Source organism: Solanum stenotomum, chromosome 3, assembly GCF_019186545.1.
Source record: "Solanum stenotomum isolate F172 chromosome 3, ASM1918654v1, whole genome shotgun sequence".
In the NCBI taxonomy this organism is placed as follows: domain Eukaryota; kingdom Viridiplantae; phylum Streptophyta; class Magnoliopsida; order Solanales; family Solanaceae; genus Solanum; species Solanum stenotomum.
The window spans coordinates 62,164,257-62,188,254 of NC_064284.1; the positions used below are offsets into that span (position 1 = coordinate 62,164,257).

Sequence of the window (23,998 nt, forward strand, 5' to 3'; positions counted from 1 at the left end):
AAGGGGTGACTTTTAACTCTCTTTTTAGTGTTCAACAGTTGGTAAATTTTTTTGTGTACCAAAACCGACAAAACCCAAAACACATGTGATTAGTTTACCACTTCCATCTCGAAAATTTGAGTTTTTGAAGTTACGTGTATAAGTATATTTTCTTTGTAAATTTATATTTAGTCTAATAAGATATCTTTGGAAATTTGAATACATCAAACTAAGTTAAAGTTTGATCAGATATTTTAAATTAGATTTTAAAAGTATTTTAAAATTTAATTCAATAATTTGATCAAACATTAGCTTAATTTTGATTCTAATTTATTTCGAAATTGTAGTCACTCGACGAACTCATTCCAAATAGAAGATGGGATAAAATAAGAGTGAAAATTGTCAAAAACTAATCTAATATGTTATTTTTGGGAATTTGATTTTTTTTTTAAAGAATACACAAACTAAGTTAAAGTTTGATCAGATATTTTGATTGGATTTTAATAGTCTTTTAAAATTTAATTAAAAAATTTAGTCAAACATTAGCTTAATTTTATGCTATTTATTTCGAAATTATAGGCACTCGACGAATTCATTTCAAACAAGAGGTGAGATAAAATAATCACAAATTACGTGTACACATATATTTTATTTGTGAAAAAATTAAAATTTTGTGAGTGAAAAATCTCAAAAACTAATCTAATAAGTTATTTTTGGGAATTTGAATTTTTTTTCAAAGACTACACCAAAAAAGTTAAAGTTTGATCATATATTTTAAATAACATTTTAAAAGTCTTTTAGTATCTAATTCAGAAATTTGGTCAAACATTAGCTTAATTTTGGAGCTAATTTATTTCAAAATTATAGTCACTCAACAATTCATTCCAAACAAGAGGTGGGATAAAATTATCACAAGTTATGTGTACACATATATTTTATTTGTGAAAAAATTAATTTGGAAATTTGAATTTTTTAAAAAAGAATACACCAAAAAAGTTAAAGTTTGACCATATATTTAGAACTAGATTTTAAAAGTCTTTTAAATTCTAATTCAGAAATTTGGTCAAACATTAACTTAATTTGGTGCTAAATTATTCTGAAATTATAGTCACTCCACGAATTCATTTCAAATAGAAGGTGGCATAAAATAATCACAAATTATGTGTCCACATATGTTTTATTCGTAAAAAAATAAAATATTGTGAGTGAAAGTCTTTAGAAACTAGTCAAGGTTATTTTTTGGAATTTCAAATTTTTAAAGAATGCACGAAATTGAGCTAGTATTTTACCATACATTTTGAATTATATTTTAAATTTTTTATCATAAAATTTTAAAATCTAACCCAAAATATATGATCAAACACTAGCGTTTGGTGCTAAATTATCCCAAAACTATAGTCACTCAACGAATTCATTCCATATGGGAAGTGAGATAAAATAATATCTAGTAATGTGTACACATATATTTTATTTGTGGAAAACTTATAATTCTGTGAGTGAAAGTCCTCAAAAACTAGTCTCATAAGTTATTTTTGGAAATTTGAAAATTTAAAGAATGCATCAAACTAAGCTAGTGGTTGACCATATATTTTGGATCAAAATTTGGAAATGTATCTTCAAATTTGAAGAAACATTTTCAAATTTTGATTCAAAATGTATGATCAAACACTAGCTTAATTTTGTGCCAAATTATCTCAAAATTATGATCACTAGACTAATTTATCCATCTCGAAAATTTGAGTTTCTGAAGTTACATGTATACATATTAAAAATTTTGAAAAGTTTATAAGTGAAAGCTAGTGGTTGACCATATATTTTGGATCAAAATTTGAAAATATATCTTCAAATTTGAAGAAATATTTTCAAATTTTGATTCAAAATGTAGGATCAAACACTAGCTTAATTTTGTGCCAAATTATCTCAAAATTATGGTCACTAGACTAATTTGGGAATTTAAATACACCAAACTAAGTTACTTTTGGGAATTTGTATACACCGAACTAAGTTAAATTTTAATCATATATTTTGAATTAGATTTTAAAAGTCTTTTAAAATCTAATTCAGAAATTTGGTCAAACATTAGCTAAATTTGGTGTTAAGTTATTCTGAAATTATAGTCACTCGGCGATTTCATTTCAAGCAGGAGGTAGGATAAAATAATCACAAGTTATGTGTATACGTGTGAAAACGTTAAAATTTTGTGAGTGAAAGTTCTCAAAAACTAATCTAAGAAGTTATTTTTGGGAATCTGAATACACCAAACTAAGTTAAAGTTTGATCATATATTTTGAATTAGCTTTTAAAAGTCTTTTAAAATCTAATTTAGAAATTTGGTCAAACATTCGCTTAATTTTGGTGCTAATTTATTCCGAAATTATAGTCACTCAACGAATTCATTTCAAACACGAGGTGGGATAAAATAATCACAAGTTATGTGTACACATATATTTTATTCGTGAAAAAATTAAAATTTTGTGAGTGAAAGTTCTCCAAAAAGACAAAAACTAATCTCATAAGTTATTTTAAGGAATTTAAATTTTTTTAAAGAATGCACCAAACTAATATATATATATATATATATATATTGAAGATAAATTTTTAAAATTTAATTCAAAATGTTTGATCAAGAGTTAGCTTTTGGTGCTAAATTATTTTAGAATTATAGTCACTTGACAAATTCGTTCCATATGAGAAGTGAGATAAAATAATATCAAGTTGTGTGGACACATATATTTCAATCCTGCAGAACTTCTAATTTTCTGAGTGAAAGTCCTCAAAAACTAATCTAATAAGTTATTTTTGGAAATTTGAAAATTTCAAAGAATGCATCTAACTAAGTTAGCATTTGACCATATATTTTGAATTAGATTTTGACCATTTGATCAAATATTCAAAATTTGATTTGAAATATATTGTTAAACGCTAGCTTCATTTGGTGCTAAATTATATCCCAAAATTATAATCACTTGACTAATTCATTTCATATAGAAGATTAGATAAAATAATCATAAGTTGTGTGTACACATATTTTTTATCCGTAAAAAGGATAAAATCTTGTGAGTGAAAGTCTTCAAAAATTAGCCAGGGTTATTTTTTGGAATTTGAAATTTTTAAAGAACGCACGAAATTGAGCTAGTATTTGACCATACGTTTTGAATTATATTTTAAAATTTTGATCATAAAATTTAAAATCTAATCCAAAACATTTGATCAAACGCTAGCTTTTGGTGCAAAATTATCCCTAAATTATAGTCACTCGACGAATTCATTTCATATAGGATGTGGGATAAAATAATCTCAAATTGTGTGTACACGTATATTTTATTCGTGAAAAACTTACAATTTTGTGAGTGAAAGTCCTCAAAAACTAGTCTAATAAATCATTTTTGGAAATTTGAAAATTTCAAAGAATGCATCAAACTAAGTTAGCATTTGACCATATATTTTGAATTAGATTTTGAAAATCTATCTTCAAATTTGAAGATAAGTTTTCAAATTCTGATTCAAAATGTATGATCAAACACTAGCCTAATTTGGTGTCAAGTTATCTCAAAATTATGGTCACTAGACTAATTTATCCGTCTCAAAAATTTGAGTTGCTGAAGTTACGTGTATACGTATTAAAAATTTACAAAAATTTATAAGTGAAAGTTCTCAAAAACTGATCTAATAAGTTACTTTTGGGAATTTGAATACAGTGAACTAAGTTAAAGTTTGATCCTATATTTTGAATTAGATTTTAAAAGTCTTTTAAAATCTAATTCAGAAATTTGGTCAAACATTAGCTAAATTTGGTGTTAAGTTATTATGAAATTATAGTCACTCGACGAATTCATTTAAAACAGGAGGTAGGATAAAATAATCACAAGTTATGTGTATACATGTGAAAAAGTTAAAATTTTGTGAGTGAAAGTTCTCAAAAACTAATCTAATAAGTTATTTTTGGGAATCTGAATACACCAAACTAAGTTAAAGTTTGATCATATATTTTGAATTAGATTTTAAAAGTCCTTTAAAATCTAATTCAGAAATTTGGTCAAACATTAGCTTAATTTGCTGCTAATTTATCCCGAAATTTTAGTCGCTCGATGAATTCGTTTCAAACATAAGGTGAGATGAAATAATCACAAGTTGTATGTACACATATATTTTATTCGTGAAAAAATTAAAATTTTGTGAGTGAAAGTTCTCCAAAAAGACAAAAACTAATCTCATAAGTTATTTTGGGGAATTTAAATTTTTTTAAAGAATGCACCAAACTAAGCTAGCTTTTGGTAATATATATATATATTGAAGATAATTTTTTAAAATTTAATTCAAAATGTTTGATCAAGAGTTAGCTTTTGGTGCTAAATTATTTCAGAATTATAGTCACTTGACGAATTCGTTCCATATGAGAAGTGAGATAAAATAGTCATAAAATTTAAAATCTAATCCAAAACATTTGGTCAAACGCTAGCTTTTGGTGCAAATTATCCCTAAATTATAGCCACTCGATGAATTCATTTCATATAGAATGTGGTATAAAATAATCTCAAATTGTGTGTACACATATATTTTATTCGTGAAAAACTTATAATTTTGTGAGTGAGAGTCTTCAAAAACTAGTCTAATAAGTCATTTTTGGAAATTTGAAATTTTCAAAGTATGCATCAATATAATCTAAGTTAGCATTGACCATATATTTTTGAATTAGATTTTGAAAATCTATCTTCAAATTTGAAGATATATTTTCAAATTCTGATTCAAAATGTACGATCAAACACTAGCCTAATTTGGTGTCAAGTTATCTCAAAATTATGGTCACTAGACTAATTTATCGTATATGGGAGATGAGATAAAATCAAGTTGTATGTATGTATATATTTTATTCGTGAAAAATTAAAATATTTTGAGTGAAAGTCCTCAAAAACTAGTTTAAGTCATTTTGAGAATTTGAAATTTTGTAAAGAATACATCAATACTAAGCTAGCGTTTGACCATATATTTTGAATTAGATTCTGAAAATTTGATCAAATTCTCAAAATTTGATCCAATATATATGGTCTAACTCTAGCTTAGTTTGGTGCTAAACTATTCTGAAATTTTGATCACTAGATTAATTTATCTCATATGAGAGGTGGGATAAAACAATCCCCAATTGGATGGGATAAGATGAAATATCAATTAGTCAAAGATGGTATAAATCTAATATCAAATTAAATAATAAAATATTTCATTATATCCCGCGTACCCAACAACCCCTAAGGATACACTTTTTAAAAGATTTGCTCGAAACTTTTTGATTGACTTCCATCTTGAAATCTCTTTGCTAATTATTTGTTGAACAAATAATTTGTTGAACAAATAATTTGTTGGCGAAAGCAACAAGAAATCAATGTGCTGCAATTGGAAATATTTAAAGAATGCATCAAACTAAGTTAGGTTTGATCATATATTTTGGATTAGATTATAAAATTTTGATCAAATTTTATGATCGAATATACCCAAAATTAAGTCACTCAACGAATTTATTCCATATGGGTGTGAGATACAATAAGGATAAACTACCTTATTAGACATACATTACTACCATATATACTAACCTTATATATATTTTCAAACAATTACATATATTATCACATTAAATATTTTATACTATATATTATTAAAGATACCATGAAATACTCATACCCCTTAAAATTAGTTATCTGCACAATTAAACCATCCGCAATTCAAGATTTCATGTAATCAATTCTCTCTCTCATCAACCTCCATCTCTACCACCGTTTTCTCTCTTTCTTCCTTCTCCTCACCACAAATTCCATCATTAAACCTTTTGAATTGAAATCTGAAACAACAACACATCAAGTTGAGGTTTGTGTCGATTTAATCATTTCCAAAGTCATGTATCCGTGATAGGTTTCAATTTGTTTTGTCTTCTAGTTTTTAAAAATTGAGGTAAAACTTCATTGATTTAGAGTTCTCTTTCATAGCTAGTGATTCTCCTAATGAGAAGAATGTTTATTTACTGTTGCTCAAAAAATGACATGAAGATTACCATTGCAATTTTTTATATTTTTAGCCGCTTAAATTTAGAAATCCAAAAATGCAATAACTTTGACGAATAAAAGAAAAAAGATAGCATGTAATTTATTGCAAATGAAAAGAGGGTTTATAAAGTAATTGTGATAAACCTTAACGAGGAAGAAGATGAGAAATAGATTTATTTGGATCATATTTTTTTAAAAACAAAAAAAGAGTCATGATTGTATTGCCACGATCAAAGAGGATACAGAGGAAGGAGGAGGAATAGGCTTAGCCTTCTTCAGTACATATTATATTTGTTAGCCTTTTAGGCTAATAAGCAAAAGATTGGGCTGATACAAGTAGCAATAAAGTTGTTTCTTCATGGCGGATCAAAGATGATAGCACCATGTTTAGCTTCCCTCATGCAGTGAGTGGTATAGATATGGTGAGTGTCCAGCAAAATCTTGATCTTACTGAATGTGTCTTCAATTTTCCAAGGGCTTTATGAGTATATCTAATTAAGTGTATATGTATCTGAATAAATATACGTATGTATTGGAGATTTGTATCTGACACATTATTGATGTATCTGATACATTATTGATGTATCCGATACATTATTGGGTTAAGATTATATGCATCTTGTTTTTATCAGTGTATATGAATATGCAAAATATATGTATGTGTCTTAATAATATTTTGTGAATCTGAGTTAAAAAATCTAAACTTTGTTGAATCGCTAAAAAAGAAGAAAAGCACGTATGGTATAATTTGGAGGACGTTATTATTTATTTTTTACTTATATGGTAGAATTAGTCGAGAGACCTAAAAGGCGATAGTTTACCATACGACGAATGTCAATAAGAACTTGTATCTCCTCAATTTGTTCATATATCATGCAATACTAAGCAACTTGGAACATTCAAATGTTAGGTGATTTTATGTCATCTATCCAGATTCCAGTGATTTAATGTTAGGTGCACAATTTGAAATCCAAATGGAGAATGTACATGTCTTTTTCATTTAAATACAAATTACCATTTAAGCCACCGCAATAGCAACAATAATATATTCAGCGTGATCCCATAAATAGGGTCTAAGGAGGATATAATATACATAGACTTTATCCTTATCTTGTAAGATAGAGAGGTTGTTTTCGATAGACTACCTTATAAACCATCGATAGTGCGTAAAAATTTGTAAATCTACTTATTTCAGAATATTTAAAGTTTCATATGATTGAAGTTCAATTATTATTTTTCTGAAGTTTATGCATATATAGCTGAAGTTCAACTAGTTTTGCGTGAACTTTAGGCAAGAAATGTTTGAACTTCAACCGTATGAAATTATTCCAAAGTAGAAAAATGTGCAAAAATGTAAAAATTGGATACAAATTAAATAGCGATGTTGAAATAGGGTGCCCCTTGAAATTATTACAATAGCCAACAAGATGCAAAACAAAAAGATCTTTTAGCTCCTTACAATTTTATGAGTTGCAAGTGAAATATATATATAAAAAGGCATAATACATAAATATGAGTTCGGAGCCAAAAAGATAAAAAAATTGTCAAAAATTCTAAAAGAGCACATCAAATTTTTTTAAAATCAAAAGGGCAAAATCGCTCCTAAGAAGTGATTTTCCTCTGACACAATGACGAAAAATTATTTTTTTCTTATTATTAAAATGGCAGCAATTTTAAGTCATAATTTTTTTTTCCTTACACATGTTTTTCATGCCTAGTACTAATATTTTCATACCTATTGTTAATTATTACTTCCTCTGTCCCATATTATAAGTCACCCCTTTCTAAAAATAGCTGGACCACAATACTCCCTCCGTCCCTATTTACTTGTCAATATTTCCTCTTTTAGATGTCCCTATTTACTTGTCCATTTTGACAGATCAAGAAAGGACAAAAAAAAATTTCCTATTATACCCTCATTTAAACTTCCCCCAACATTGATTAGTTATCTTGAATAAATTTATTTTGGAATCATAATTAATAAGGGCAAAATTATAACTTCACTATGCTAATCATTGTTGCCTTAATATGTGTGTCATTTCTAAAGTGGGCAACTAAATAGGGACGGAGGGAGTATATGTCATTTTATAAAATTTATGCATAAATTACCATATTTTGCCCATTATACCCTTGATTGATTAATTAATTAATCTTGAATATTTACTTTGACTAACCTAGAAAATCTACAAGTAATTAATTTCATTGGGAGAGTACTTCATTCATTAATTAACTATTTTCTTTATTCACTACTTACTATAAAATCTGATTTTGAAAAAAAATATCAACAAACAAATTAAAAATAAAAGATGAAAAAAATTTAAAAATAATCTTGAAAGTTGAAGCTTCAACAAATTTTATCAAGGAAGATGACATTTCAAAAAGTTCAAAGAATGTAAAACTAGAAGACTCAACCAAAACATGTGAAGGCCAAATTGAGAAAAATCAATATCCAAATAAAGGAGTTATGCACCATTTAAATAAAAAAATAAATGATTTGTCGAACTAGAACTAAAATTCATTTGTCGTCTAATTTCATTATCAATAACATCAGATTCAGCAAAAAAAATATTAGATCAATTTGAAGTAATGGAATTTGAATATTTTGTGATGTTGTCATTTGCTTTAAAAAATTATATATAAAAATATTTTAAAAAAAACATTTTACACAAAATATATAGGAAAATTGAAGTGGGAAAAACTTGTTTTTTTAAATTTTTTTTGGATCAATTGGTGAAAAAATTTGGCTCCAAAAAGTAAAATTTAAATAGTCATCCAAATGCATTTATATTTTTGAAAATCTAACATTTCATCATTTATTACAAAGTTGTCATAAGCAAACATTAAATAAGGGCATAAGAGTAAAATTACCTTATTTCTTAATGCAAGTGCAAATGAAAAAGGTGACTTATAATATGGGACGGAGGGAATAATAATATAAAAATGATAAACAAGACAGACAGTATACTCAATAAAATTGTTGAAGCATGAGGAAAATTGAATTATATATCATAAATAATAATAAAAGAATATTAAATTAAAAAAAAACTTTTTTTTTAATTCTTAACCAAAATCGATGACAAAAGTTGTCGTACTATTTTTGTCGTACGTTAAAAAAATAAAAATTGTTGCTAAGATCGCTGCTTAAGCAGCGATTTTCTCAAAAAAAAAAATCTTTTTTTCATAGCAGCGATTTTCTCAAAAAAAAATAATCTTTTTTTCTTGATTTTGGTTAAGAATTTTTTTTTAAAAAAAGTTTTTCTTTTTAATTTAATATTCTTTTATTATTATTTATGATATATAATTAAATTTTCTTCATGCTTCAACAGTTTTATTGAGTATACTGTCCGTCTTGTTTATCATTTTTATATTATTAATAATTAACAATAGGCATAAAAATAATAGCACTAGGCATGAAAAACACTGCCCCTGCAGCGATGTGTAAGGAAAAAAAAAATCTGACTACATCAACAATTTTTAATAAAAAAAATAGCAGCGATTTTTCGTTATTGTGTCAGAGGGAAATCGCTTCGTCAGGAGTGATTTTGCCCTTTTGGTTTTAAAAAAATTTGATGTGCCCTTTTGGAATTTTTGACAATTTTTTTTGCCCTTTTAGCTCCGGACTCACTTAAATATGTCTTTTAACTTGTTTCAAGTGACATTTATGTCCTATAAGATTAAACAAGTCAAAACACGTGTCCTACGTAACATAATACATGTAGGACACAAAATTGTCATGTAGGACGAATGTATCTATTTGTTCAATTTTACACAAGTTTCAATGCCTACTTGAGCACACCAAAGTTAAATGTCATAGTTACTGATTAAATCTAAGTTAAGAGTCATATTTATATATTATGCCAAATTAAAAACATATACTTTGCCATGCGGACTGCATAAAAACAATGCCTATACAAAAATATATGTTATTTATGTGTTGATTTGACGTAAATATCGAATAAGATAAAAAAAAAATATCCCCTTATATATTCTAATTCTTGGTTAATTTTGACTGTTTTGGTATGGAAATATATCATAATCCTAGCTAGTATATTCTGTAACAAAAGGCTATTGCCATGATCTTGATTGTACCTACCTAAAATATCTTCTTTGACAAGACTAATGAAATTTCAATTATTCATCTTTTTATGAAGTTTCCTTTTTCGCTATATTAAAGGAACTCAGCTTCATTTATTTGTCATATATACATTGGTGGAAGAAGTCTATGGAAATTTTTTTTAGTTCTTATATTAAATAGAGAAAAGAAGAGTATGCTCTCTAGAAGATTTGCTCGGAGTATTTAGGTCATTTGCTATTTTGAAACCTCTTTGCAAATCCTTTGTTGAAGAAAGAACATAAATCAATGTGGTTGTGTTGCTATTAGCATTTCACTAGCGTTTAATCATAAATTTTAAAAATCTATCTTCAAATATTTGTTTGATCATGAAATTTAAACAGATTACAAATCATGAAATTTAATCAGATTACAGATTATAAAAATATTCTTAAGTTCCTAAAAATTGGATCACGCTAATTTTTGGGACTTGCCCTCATAATATATTTTTTTAAAGTTCAAGTAAAATGTATATCCAACACTTAAAAAAAGCATAGAATTTTAGTCACACAAGAAATTGTGGCTTACACCAATCGTGTGGCTAACACTACTTTGCACAGTCCATAAAGGGAAAAGAGAGGTTGAGATAATAAAAGGAAACTTATATAAATTTCACTAGTTTAGGAGTTAATTATTTAGATACATTTTATTTTGCAGTATTATGTATCTTACTAAATTTTGATGCATTCAGATAAGTCCAAATACATCTATCTCGAGATACATAACGTCAAAACTAGGTGTAATTCGTTCTAAAAACATTGTATCCAAGTGAATTCGCATGTATTAGAGATACATAACAAATCTTGCTCGGCTTCCTTGTCTCTCTCCCATCACACTCATCATTCTCCTATGTATCTAGTATTCCAGATGCATAGATAAATCTTGCTCACTTCTCTCCCTAGTTTAGTGTATCTTATAGCAAAAATACACATATCTAAGTGTATCTTCCTCAATATTTGGTAGGTAATTCTTAATCAATGGTAAGATATATAATATTTTGAAAGTGTAGATAATAATAGTATATATGGTAGTGAAATATGTCTAATTATGTAATTTTTCCGACAATAAACACGAATTGCAAGTTCATATGTGTAAGTCGTGACTCACGACTAACTCATCATCTTTTTCCATGTTAGTATATAATTAATCTTTTCCCATATGTACATTTAATGTTAGACACGAAATTCGATGGATAATGAGCATGCTCCTTTCACTTTCTTCATTTAAATACCATGCTTTCATACTTAGGATGTTCAAACTTGTGATGGTCACCTAACCTACAAATCACGCATTGCATTCTTACCACAAATGTTCAAACTCGTAACGAGCACCACGTTCAACCATTTTTGCTTGAACTTCAGGTAAGAAATGCTTGAACTTCATCCATATCCATATGTAACTTCAAACACCGCATGTCTAAAGTTGATCCAAAACAGGCAGATGTGCCCAAAAACATTAAAAGTGGATACATGTTAAATAGCGATGTCCAAATAGAGTACCCGGTGACATTTTTACAATAGCCAATAGGTGAAATTGGATATTCTAAATCACAGTTCTTTCAAAGTACAAGATGCAAAACAGAAGAATACTGGTCATTTCACAGAAATTGTCCAGCAAACTTATATACATGTCATATAACACACAAATCCTGCTTATATATGTTTAAAAATCGAGGATTTTGTTTTACAAGAACGACCATTATGATGCGATGTCAACTACAATCATGGTCAAACTGTGAGACATAGCTCAGCTAACGGAACATTACATAATGCCAGAGCTTTAAGAAAGTAAAAGCTCAAGAAGAAGAAATTTTCATATTATTAGCAAGTCACAGTAACACGAGATCAACTCATACAGATGACATCGTTCATGGATGAGCAACTATACATCTGTCCACGACGAGGTACATTATTTAGAGGTTAGCTAGTGGACATAAAGTATACGTCAATTTGTATAGCTCTGAGATGATGTTTTCACATTGAACTCCTACCTGAAACCTGGCACTGAGATAGCCACAAATCTATATGTTCAACAATCTTTTCCCTTACTTTACGAACTGCATCAGGGGAACTGCAGTTTTTAGCGTCACCTGTGATATGAAAGAATTGTCATGAAATGAATCATGGTTCATTGAGTTCGAAGGAAGGAACTTCACGAAGCATCATTTCTAAGACAAGTTGATTATCAATGCACACAACCATGCTGGTAAAATTTGTCACATGATGTGCAAAGAAGATGCTAACTTTGATTAATTTTTTATTTTGTGAGCGAACTTACGGTATCCAACTATTGTTGTGACTTGTGAGATTGTTCATGTACAACTGTAAGAACAAAAGTGTGGATGCTCTGCCATCACTACGTATGAAAAAGTTGGAGAAATTATACCTTCCCGATCAGTAAAAACTCTGCTTGTGAAGTACAGATAGGATTAAACAAATTACAAACTAAAGAAAGAAAAAGATATAAACTGGACCCCAATCACATGCTTTATTAAGTCAAAATGCTTTATTAATCAACAGATACGGGTCAGGGTTTACAATTAGTGTATCTGGACCCCAATCACATTCTACAAGCAAACCTCTACCAATTATTTATACTGAAAGATATCTTTTAAGTATGGTAGAATGAAACAAAAGCAAGTTTTTTATGCTCCTCAAATCCCTCTCAATGCCTTAAAACATTCAAATTCCTATTCCTCTTCCCCAAAATTGCCCAAAAAGACAAGACAACAAAGTTACTTTAGACTCTGCTTTTCTTTACCTTTACAATTCTCTTTAGCCTCAACCTCGAAACTACTCTGCCACAATCTCTAATGACACCCAACTTGATGTCAAATAACAAAAGACAAGGTCAAAGCTGTGAAGATATCCACGATTGCACTTAAACATGGCTTGCATCTTCTTCACACTCGTTATACAAAGAGCCTGTTTGGATGGGCCCATAAGTTAGGAATGGCTTATACTTGTTATTTTGGCTTAAAAGCAAGTGCTTAAAAAGCACTTTTTTTGTCTTACTCAAACACTACAAAAGTGCTTAAACGCTATTTTGGCTTAAAGGCACCTAAAATAAGCCAATCCAAACAGGCTCAAAATCTATTTGTTCCTTCTAAGATCGCATTTCACGTTGCAAACCAGTGAAAGAAGGCAACTTTCTTTGACACCTTGGTTATCCTAATTGCCTTCCACAAGTCATCTTGTTCACCCCCTTTGGATAATCCTAGGTGATAGGATCTTACAGTGTCTATTATTGACATTCACAATTAATTTCATATTGCAAGTGCTATCAATGTATGCAGCAGTTCAGAGTCATAGTTGAGAACAACAAAATTAGAGAGGTAAAAGAAAATAAGTATAATAATTGTAGCAGTGACCAAAGAGACCAAATTAAGAGCAAAATAAAAGAACTGCAAACAAAGAAAAGGAAAGATGGGGGTTGAAGTAAGAGTTTCCATCTCCAGCATATTAGTGGATATGCCAAACCAGTGAAATCCACACAGTCAACATTGAGATCTAATATATGCATACCTTCAGGTACTAAAGGAGACTGAGGGCAGCCCCGCATGTCAGTTCCATGGCCACAGTTATGGCAAGAGATTATGTAAGAAGGCACTGAAAGTTGAAAAAAGATCTCAGAAACAAGAAAAATATGTGAAGTACAACAATTTAAAGTGAGTATTCTAGCCTCAACAAAATTGTCACTTTCAGAAGTACTTTTAGCATAAGGTCATTGTGATCCATCACTGTGAATTCAAGCACACACTTCTCTGAGAGAATCATATGATAGAAAGTCATTGTACATAACCCAACCATGTTGATATTAAGATCAAAAAGCAGATAAACCAATTATCAATTGTTGCAGACAAGTTTATAGGAAAATATATGAAGTTACGATAGCAGATGAATGTTCAATAAAGTCTACACCTTCCAACCTGAATTTATAAAGTTTTTACTTTATGATAAAAAAGATTTCTTGTGGATGAAGAAGGTTGCATTTTTCTCTTTGCATATTTTTTGAAAGATAGCATGGTCCATTTTACTTCAACAGATCTAAAACAACACATTAATAAAGACCATGCATCTGTCTTGGAGTACAACACTCGACCAGTCTAATTTCACAATGGGCAGGCATGAAATTTCACTATTAGAGCAGCCTAAAAAACGTACACTCTGGGGAAGAAGTCTGTTTGGATGCATGTCGCCAGGGGTCCTGTGATCCATTGGTGAAGACAATCTTTGACCCTGCCAAAACAAAATTTTAACATAATGAAATTTGTAATTCCATAATTGTTCTGCATTTGAAGCAGGATTAAGCGAAAAAGCACGTCTACTATTCATCCAACTAGAGCTCACACCCTCTCCAACATTTTTGAGGGATGAAAAATGTAAACCTAAGGGAAAATGTTCTATTCTTTGATTGAAACAGGACCCCACAATCACATGCAGATCAAGGCTAGAGCCTAGAGGACATACACAGCATATGATAGAATGAGAGGCTAAAGCAGTAAGGACCCCAAGAACTAGGTGACAAATATCATACAAAGTCAAATTCCAACTGCCAGACATTACATTCAATCAGATCTGAGTCCAAACCTGAGAGTCATCAACCCCCAAAAGACAAAGGTTTTAAAATTTCAAAGATAAAACATACACCTTCCATTCTAAAACACAGCCATTATATCAAGTATTTATTGCGCCCCCCCCCCCCCCCCCACCCCCACCCCCACCCCCCTTCAATTGGTTGAGGTTATTATTTTCTTAACTTTAACCATTAAGACAAGTAATAAACTTAAGCCAACAATGATGTCATCACTTTGTAAAATGATCAGGAAGTGCCATGAATGTTGGGACCATTTAAAGTAATCCCAGACAATTTGATTTAGCTATATAATGTTTATAGCAAAGTAAAATTAGAAAAGGTCAACCACCTGAATCAAATAAAACAGCATGGGTAATAAATATTCTCTTTTTAAGTGCAACCGAGTGGACAGCAGATCTATCCTCCTCCTTTTTTTTCCTTTTAAATAACTCAAGCATATCCTATTAACAAATATACCAAGTCGGGAAAAAAACACTAATAAGATTGCTAGAAATAACCATCGAATGATTACCAGCAATTTTGGTGCCTCCATAGTACAAGTTAGTTGCATCGACATCAGGATAGATACCGGCGCCAAAGACATTCCTGCACAGGTCCAAATGGTATCTGCAAGATGAATTTATTGAATTATAAAGTCAGTTCACCAGAGTCACACTGGACTAAACAAGTGGAAACAGAGCAGTTAAACAAAGCAAATAAATATTCCTTAAATACTTCCAAGAGTAAGACACGTGCCTGGTATCAACTTTAGAAGAGCGAATACTATCATTCATGGGTGCAACCTGAAAATATGCAACTTCTGTGCAAACCTGGAACCACCACAAGCGGTCAGAAGTATCACCATTTACAACAGTGTTCTTCAGATTTTCCTGATCGTAGGTTTTGATGCTGACCCCAAAAGTCTTAACGTAATAGTCCTTTACATAGGTGGCATATGCATTCTGCAGATAAGAAATAGAATAAAGTGATAAACGATTAAAGAACCAGAGAATTGGCGACGTCTTCCACAAAACGAATGATTTTCTTTCTTTTTGGGCGATTGGATCATTTAACATGACGTTCTGATCACATTATGGAGTTGTAAATAAGCTGAAGTCCTTTTTTAACTGCAGAACACAAACAAACCCAAAAAGAAAACTTCCTGGAAAGCTAGCATATAACAGGATATCAACAATGAAATTTTGACAGAGATAACTTGAGATTTTCACTACCTATTGAACATAAACATCCATGTGAATATCTACTTATGTTGTTTCCCAATATAGAAATATACACTGTCAGAACCTAATCCAAGTGCAGGCGGAAAATTGTTTTCAATAACTTATTTAGTGGTTTGTTTAACTACTTACTGGTTCCACAAAAATACAAGGCATAACTGGATAAATATGGGTATCCACTCCAACAAAAACTTCTGTTCCTTATACCGAAGAATTCACTTCATGAATATTTTTGACAGGTTTCCTAAAGAAATGTGTCTGATGTTTGTTGTTTGTTCAAGCCAGCATATCCAAAAGCTGAGTTGCAATGCTAGTGCAAGTTCTACTTTTGTCTTTGCATTGTATACATGATCATGCTTGTGTAAACTATGAACAAAGGTTCTCCTTTCTACCAAAATGAATGCCTTGTTTCTTAAAACAAGTCAAATTAACAATTTTCACCATTAACTTTCCAACCAATTTCTATACTCAACCTTGGAAGTTGGAATGCTTTTACTACGTTGTAAACATCAATGTTTCATTTCAAAAAAATGGATTAATAGTCCTGTTTTCACTTTATGGTCAAGTCGGCTTTTGGTAAACAAGACAAATAATCAGTCAAGGGAGGAAGGGGGGAGGGGGGATGCAATAAACAAAACCATACCACTAAATCTGCCCCGGACTTCTTTGCTTCAAGTAGTGGGATGCATAGTTTGTCTGGACTTCCATATTGAAACTAAAACATCAAAAACTCTCAATTAGGAAAATTACAAGCATTCAGTAGAGGATATCATATGAGTGTCTCATACATACTGCTGTAACTGCAGCATCTGCCACAAAGTACAGGAAGTCACCATCATTTCTCAGCTGCAAGAAAACAAAAGCTTGTCTATGAGACTAATAAAAGAGAGCAAAAATAATTATGTATCCTCTCCTAAATTGAGAACATGATACAAAACACTAGAAATAAGTGCTAGGTTCCATGTCAACGATATGGTATAGTTTTTCTACAGATTGTTGACAATAATCTCCTAATACATTATTCTGACAGTCTTCAGCAGCCCACATTTCAGCATATATCGTCAAGGATATGTCACCACAGGTGTTAAGGGTTTCGGAGAACTCTTCTAGGAAATAAGTGAAAGAGCAATGCAGTGTGATATTAGTTTCCAGTGTTAACAAGGATATCTTCATCCATATGCTGCTTTAGGTGATTGAGAGGATGATATCAGAGAACTCTTCTACAAGAAAATATGGAAATCACAGAAACAACCACAACCGACATAATAAACAAAAAAAGTTACAAGTTTCATACCTCATCAGCACCAAACAACGATTTAAGGTCCTTGGGATTTGATGCAAGTCTTGCTTCTACTAGTTTGGTAATTTCTTGCAATGTTGTTTTACATTCTGGACCAGCAGATTCACCAACCTGTAGTAGGACAATCAGGAGTCAAATTCACTGATCCTCAAGAAATTATCTGAAAAATCCAAAAGAGTTTTTAACAGAAAACATTCTCGGTCACAGTCTCAAATTCAGGGTGTTTAGGTCTATTCTCTTGTAAGATTTCTTTTGGGATATTTTCTCTTGAAAGTATTTCCCCCTCTAGCTTACCCAACCTAATGTTTAGGCATTTTTCATTTGGCTACTCCCATTTGGAGCATTAAACTTCTGCTGAAACTTGAAGGCTTTGAATGATTAAGGTAATTTTCATACTGACAATAGCTTAAGTGCTCTTAAGGAATAAGCAATTATTGAAAACAAGTAAAATTACCCGCGCTTCGCGCGGGAAGTTAATATCACGGAATATATAAAATAATACTTAAAATGAAACTAAACACTATATTATCTTATATAAAAGAATAATAATGTAAAGGAAAATGAAAATTATTAAATCTTACCATTTATCCTAAATAACATAAGCATAAATTATTAATGATTGTAAAAATACATACAAAGATCTATAACATAAGCAATGGTGACACTGAGCCACTCAACATGAGTAAAGTACACAAATACTTAATTGTGAAGAAGAAGAAGAAGTCCTCTATTTATAGACGATAGATGGTAGTGTGAACAGATATTTATTGTGCCTTATCGGAAATGTTACAACTATTTGGAAAAGTTGCAACCCTTCAGAAAGGTCACAACCTTTCATAAAAGTCACAACTTTTCATAAAAGTAGCAACTCTTCATTAAAGTCGCATCTTTTCATAAAAGTCGTAACTTTTCGTAAAAGTCACAACTTTTCATGAAAGTCGCAACTCTTCATTAAAGTCACAACTTTTCATAAAAGTTACAACTTTTCGTAAATGTCACAACTTTTCATGTAAGTGGAAGGCTAGTATTGGAAATAAATAAATTAAAAGTGAATTCTGGTTTGTGGTGGCGCCACGTAGGCGGGCCTAAGGTTCTCTTTTATATATATATATGATATTTTGGTATTATGAGGAATTTAGAGTTTCAGTGTATGCATTATATCAGTTATTCCATCTTAGAGATTGTGGTTGTAATGGAAGCAGAGGCAATTGGCAGGTCATTGTGTGTGTGTTTTGATAAGAGTGGCAGGAAACCACTTTTAGGTCATCTAAGTCACATTATTTAGTGTGTGTGGCTTTGCCTGCAACATAAGCATTTTCCAGTGCAGAATATCCTCTAATTATGCATGGGGAGGGTGGTTGAGACTTACATGTTATAAAGTACATAAGCTTATTATGCAGCCTCACTTTCAGACTTGTATAGAGAGTTAAGAGGACTTTTTTCTCAAATAATCTTCTTCCTCCTTTAGTAATTTGGGGACAGCTTGTGTTTTTTATTTTTCTCCCTTTTATTAGTACCATTAATTTTTGAAAGAATATTCTAGTAAGCTTGTTTGTTCTGGAAAACAAAACAACTCTTACAAACAAAAGTATTGTTTCCAGGAAAACAAAGCATAATCAAAAAGGTAATTTCTAAGGACAATTAATCTTACGCAGCCTCTATACCTCACAAAGGTAGGGGTAAGGTTTGCGTAAATCCCACCCTCTCCAGATTCCACTTGTGGGACTTCACTGATGATGTTATTGTTGTTATTTACAAAATAGACCTTTGGCCTAAGTCAACCCCAAAAGCAAGCTCACGAGATGAGGAGTCTCCAATACTATACAAAAGAGACCAAATCACCCATCCACAACCAATGTGGGAATTTTGACACACTCTTGAACACCCCAAACCTGCCAACGGGAGCGTAGATAACGTAAAGGTAACCAGAAATTGGGATGGGCTCTGATACCATGTCAAGAAATGGACATCAGGCCTAACTCAACCACAAAATCTAGTTCATGAGGTGAGGATTGTCCAAACTAATACCAAGTCCCCCGTCCAAAAACAAAATAAAATAGAAAAACTGTTTTACAATCTAAAAAACCACCTAAGTAAGACAGAAATACAATGAAGACCATCCAAAAGAGCTCCTTCTGTATAAGCATCTATTCCTGATAAAAAGAAAAACTGCATAAATCTATGTTGTTCGAACTCTTCAAAAAGGTCGACGGGTGCGTGTCGGATCCTCCAAAAAAGTGTATTTTTGAAGGATCCAACACGGGTGCGGCAACATTTTTGGAAAGTCCGAGCAACTTAGGCATAAATATTAACAATCAAAGTAGCACAATTTTATTTTACCTGCTTGTCAAACTCTGAGAAACTGTAAACTGCTTGAACTACTGCAGAGCTTGCAAGGCTTCCACAAGTTAAGTGAGGAAACTTCAGGCGAAACCATGCACTTAGGGCTCCTGAATATGAAGAACCAAAGACAAACCATGGGTTCTCAATATTGGATCTGTTGAGTTTCACGTTCAAGGACTCCTGCAACATATCAGAAATATTACAACATACCCAGTATGGTTACCACAAACATATCAGAAATATTATCCACTGAAACACTCATCACGCAAAAGGGTAAGAAGCGGAGTCGGGAAGTGGAAAACTAAATCAGAGATGCATCCAATGGCTTATCCATTGTCATGCTATCGGATTAGAGATAGCAGTTAGGTAACCCCACGAGCTATCGAGCTAGATTGTAAAAGAAGTGGCATGCTTCAAATTCAGAAGGAATTACCACAGATAAAAGAAACAAGATTATGATGCCAACCTGATAGAAATTCCTGAAAGCAGCTAAGTCAAAAAGTGCCTGTTTTGATGACAGATATTTCAGATTCCCAGTTGTTAAGGACTTGAAGGGTGTACTCTTCCCATAATACCGATGCTCAAGAGAAACGACAGCAGCTCCAAACTTCTTTGCTAAAACCTGTTAGACATGCAAGGTTCAGAAGTATTCTTCAGGCGTAGTACATATTCCCATCCAGTCCTCAAACCGAACGAAGTAAACGTAAGTCAGCTTATGCTTTAGCCTTCCATGACTCTACACGACAAGTCATTGTCACAGACAGAGCATATATCTATGTGCTTGTTTTGTGTCAGCTAACCAAAATACTACAAGCTGGAACTCAATGCTGAGATTGTTTGGATTCAAAATAACCTCAGTATAAAATTTGCATTATTACATCGATGCTCGGTTACCATTTTTAATCACGCTCCACAAAAATTATGTGGGAAATCCTGCATAATTTTACACCGGACATGATGTGGAATACAAATACTTGTATTAGCAATAAAAATACTAGCATCTGAAATGACAAGCATATCCTTGTACCTTAATTATAAAAACTGAAAACATCATTGTATTAGATAGTAAAAATTCCAAATAATTTTGAATTTCATGGTAAGTTAAAACTTGTATAATGCCACCTCTCGACATTGGCGTCACAAAAGATTAGAAGTATTTCAAAAAGTGGACCATTTTCATTAAAACTTTGATCACCAAACAGCACCTTACAAGCTTGCTTTGTGGTGATTTCAGAAAAAGTCAAGTCTTCCAAACCTTAATAAAAGTTTCATTTGACAAAAAAGAGAAAGTGTGAAGAAGGTTAGCATTACATACTTCATCAAGTTAGATTTTTATCTGACCATAGCACTTTAAATGACAAAGAAGTGATGTATAGGCAAAAGGTGTATTACTGGAGACTAATCTCTCTCTTTTTTTTTTCTTTTTTTTCAAATAAGACAAAAACTGCAAAATGCACAAGAGAAGTATGGGAATAGACTAGTAAACACCTCCTGGAAGAGAAAGCGTTCTCAGCGAAAAGTCCATTTGTGACTTTGATTTAGGTCTCCTATGAATCAAATAAGCACTTGTAATAACTCAGGTTATTTAGGATTATGAAGGCCATACTGGAAACTTATCTTTCTCCCCTGAAAAACTTGCAGAACCTTTGGTTTGATAGGTTTAGAGATGAAACAAGTAAAATTCATCATTTTCATTAATGATGTACATATGTCAGGGCCTATTCTCTTTTTGCTAGCAGGCATCATAAATTCTAGTTCTCCGGTTATACCATACAAGAAAAATTATCCAGAGTATTAGGGTGTGTTTGGTATGGAGGAAAACATTTTTTTTTTCAATTTTCCATCTTTGGTTGATCAAATAAGTTGCTTAAAAATAAGGAAAATGACTTTCCCATTGGAAATAGGAAACACAAGTTCCACAAGTGGCATTCCACATTGATTGTATCCTCCATACCCTCCAACACAACCCACCTCCACCCCCATCCCGATCCCCATAATGTTTGCCTATATTATACACAAATGCTTTTAGGACAATATTTTCTACTTACTTACCCAACACAAGAAAATAAACAAGAAACGGTCTCTATACATCCATGAGGTATGGGTAAGGCCGGTGTACATACCCTCCCCAGACCCCACCGTGTAGAACTACACTGGGTATGTTGTTGTTCCAATGCTTGTTCAGCATCAAAGACACCAACAGAGGAATTTCCATGGCACACTGCCTTGTCAAACATATAAGTCTCCACAAAGAAAACATAATATGAAAATGTTGAGGTGAGAGGCACTTGATTCCTTTAACTCAAAAAAGCATTACATCGGATTCAAATTGATATCGACTGAGATAGTTAAGTTAACACACATGAAAACATTTTGACAAACTTTAATAGTGATCCTTAAGTATAAAACCAGTATTGCAGTAAATGTAGAACTAGATATAATCATACAAAATACATATAGATCAACCATTTTTCCAAATGTTGCCTAAAGAACCTAGGTGACATGAAATGGAAGAACACTTCCCTTCCCATTTCCTTTTCCAACCCATACCGCCATGTAACCCCACCCATGGCAAAAAGGGGAGATAGAAAGTGAGTTGGGGAGTGGAGGTAAAAAAAAGGGGATGCCGGAAGGGACAATGACAAAGACCGACTGTCTTGATAAACAAAATCAAAGGATGAAACAAGAATTTTAAGAATGCATTCACTAGGAATAGTATCAGAAGTAAAGACTATCAACTTACACTGAGGTAATCGTTCGGTATCCCACTGCATGCAGATTCTCCACAAATTTTCAAAAATATCGGTCCATCAGGAATTCGGAAATGGTCAAGAAACTCATAGTACCTCTGTTCAAATGTACGATGATCCTACAAATTGCAGCACCGAGTTAAAGCTATACAATGGGTCAATCTACTGTAGCAAATTCCCTCCCTCACGCTCCCTCTCTCCCTAATTCACCACTTTGTTTGTCCCTCATCAGTACAAAATCACAACAACTTGTTGCAGCAAAAACAAAAATTCATCTAACGAAAAAACATTTTTATCTCTAAAAACTACAATTTCAAGGGTATATTATGACTTTCTCCAAGAAAAAATGGCGAACCCAAAAACAATTCTTCCCAAAAAATGCATTACACAAAATTCAAAATAACACAAGAAAATTTCCATAAATCAAACTAAACGCTGTATATAAGTGAAAATCATACTACTTAACAAACTCTCTTTCCTAAAAATACAAGCAAATTTCACAAAAAAGGTTTCCCCTTTGCAAAAGCTATACACAAAAAAGATAAGTACATAAAAAACAAGAATTCGTCTAAAGGATTCATTTTTATTACCAAAAACTCTAATTTCAAGGGTATATCATGAGTTTTTCTAAGAAAAACAGTGAACCCAAGTTTGCATGCACTTCGACTAATTCTACGGGATACTTGTCACGTCCCACCAACAATTTGTATCAGGTCAACTAATTTTACTGTAGGGAGCAAGTTAACTAATTTTGCGAGATACCTACCACCTCCCACCAGCAACAGATACCACATTAACTAATTCTATGGCATATGTGCCACCTCTCACCAACAACAGGGATCAACTAATTTTTCAGATATCTATCACCTCCCACCTGCAACAACGGTTACCACATTGACTAATTCTACAGGATATGTGCAACTTCCCACCAACAAAAGGTATAAGATAGACTAATTTTACGGGATATCTGTCACCTCCCACCTGCAATAGGGACCAAGTTGATTAATTTTGCAGAATACCAGCCAACTCCCACCAGCAACAAATACCAGGTCGACTAATTTTACGAGATACATGTCACCTCCCACCAGCAATATATATCATGTCAACTAATTCTACCGAATACGTTCCACCTCCCACTAACAACACTTACAATGTAAAAAAACAGCAATCCCAAAAAAAAAATCCCAAAAATGCCTGACACAAAACTCAATATAACATAAGAAAATTTCCATAAATCAAATTTAAACATTGCATATAAGCTAAAATCATACAGTACTTAACAAACTCTCTTTCCCTAAAATTACCAACAGATTTCACAAAAAAGGTAAAAAAAAAAAACAGAACAGGATTGGGGAATCCAATAGCTCAATTGATTAACTAGTAAACATTCACCCTAAGAGTTTGATTCCTCCACTTATAATTCCCTTCCCCTACCTCAAAAAGAGGATAATTACTTACGTAGGGAGAAAAGTGATCAAGAGTCTGATTGAACCAGTGTTCTTCTTTGGTTAAATACTTATTTTCCGAATTGATTTGCTGAAGAAAAAACTGAGAAGTTGAGATTCCGTTTGAGATTATCAGCAATTGCGAGAAGAAAGCAATGAGTAGAGCTAACATTGTTTGCTTCATCCTTTTGCTTCGTCGCTTTGGGTCTCAACAAAAGGAAGGTT

The 23,998-nt window shown here is 31.7% G+C and overlaps 1 protein-coding gene and 1 non-coding gene across 3 annotated transcripts; both read right to left on the reverse strand.

The window, feature by feature from the left end:
* Positions 1-11,925: 11,925 nt before the first annotated feature.
* Positions 11,926-23,998, reverse strand: LOC125859925 (probable serine protease EDA2). 2 transcript variants are annotated; one of them, XM_049539781.1, is made up of 13 exons: positions 23,787-23,962; positions 22,322-22,447; positions 20,045-20,200; positions 19,576-19,758; positions 17,230-17,346; positions 16,728-16,781; positions 16,579-16,650; positions 15,454-15,659; positions 15,230-15,324; positions 14,286-14,360; positions 13,647-13,730; positions 12,113-12,211; positions 11,926-12,011 (listed from the first exon to the last, which is right to left on the reverse strand). In XM_049539781.1, exons 1-13 carry the CDS (start codon positions 23,955-23,957, stop codon positions 12,004-12,006), a joined length of 1,446 nt encoding a protein of 481 aa, XP_049395738.1. In that variant the 5' UTR covers positions 23,958-23,962; the 3' UTR covers positions 11,926-12,003. The 2 variants fall into 2 exon arrangements, with proteins under 2 accessions (XP_049395738.1, XP_049395739.1); XM_049539782.1 differs by having other exon boundaries at positions 11,926-12,211; positions 23,787-23,998.
* LOC125861056 (small nucleolar RNA snoR83) lies at positions 21,039-21,170 on the reverse strand. The gene has a single exon (XR_007445926.1). It is a non-coding gene; the product is annotated as a small nucleolar RNA snoR83 (small nucleolar RNA).

Coding starts and splice junctions, on each gene's coding strand:
- LOC125859925 (XM_049539782.1), bottom strand. CDS start 23,957: ATGAAGCAAACAATGTTAGCTCTACTCATTGCTTTCTTCTCGCAATTG. Junction 14,361..15,229: donor TGGAGGCACCAAAATTGCTG/GTAATCATTCGA, acceptor TTGTTTTGGCAG/GGTCAAAGATTGTCTTCACC. Junction 13,731..14,285: donor ACAGACTTCTTCCCCAGAGT/GTACGTTTTTTA, acceptor TTCAACTTTCAG/TGCCTTCTTACATAATCTCT.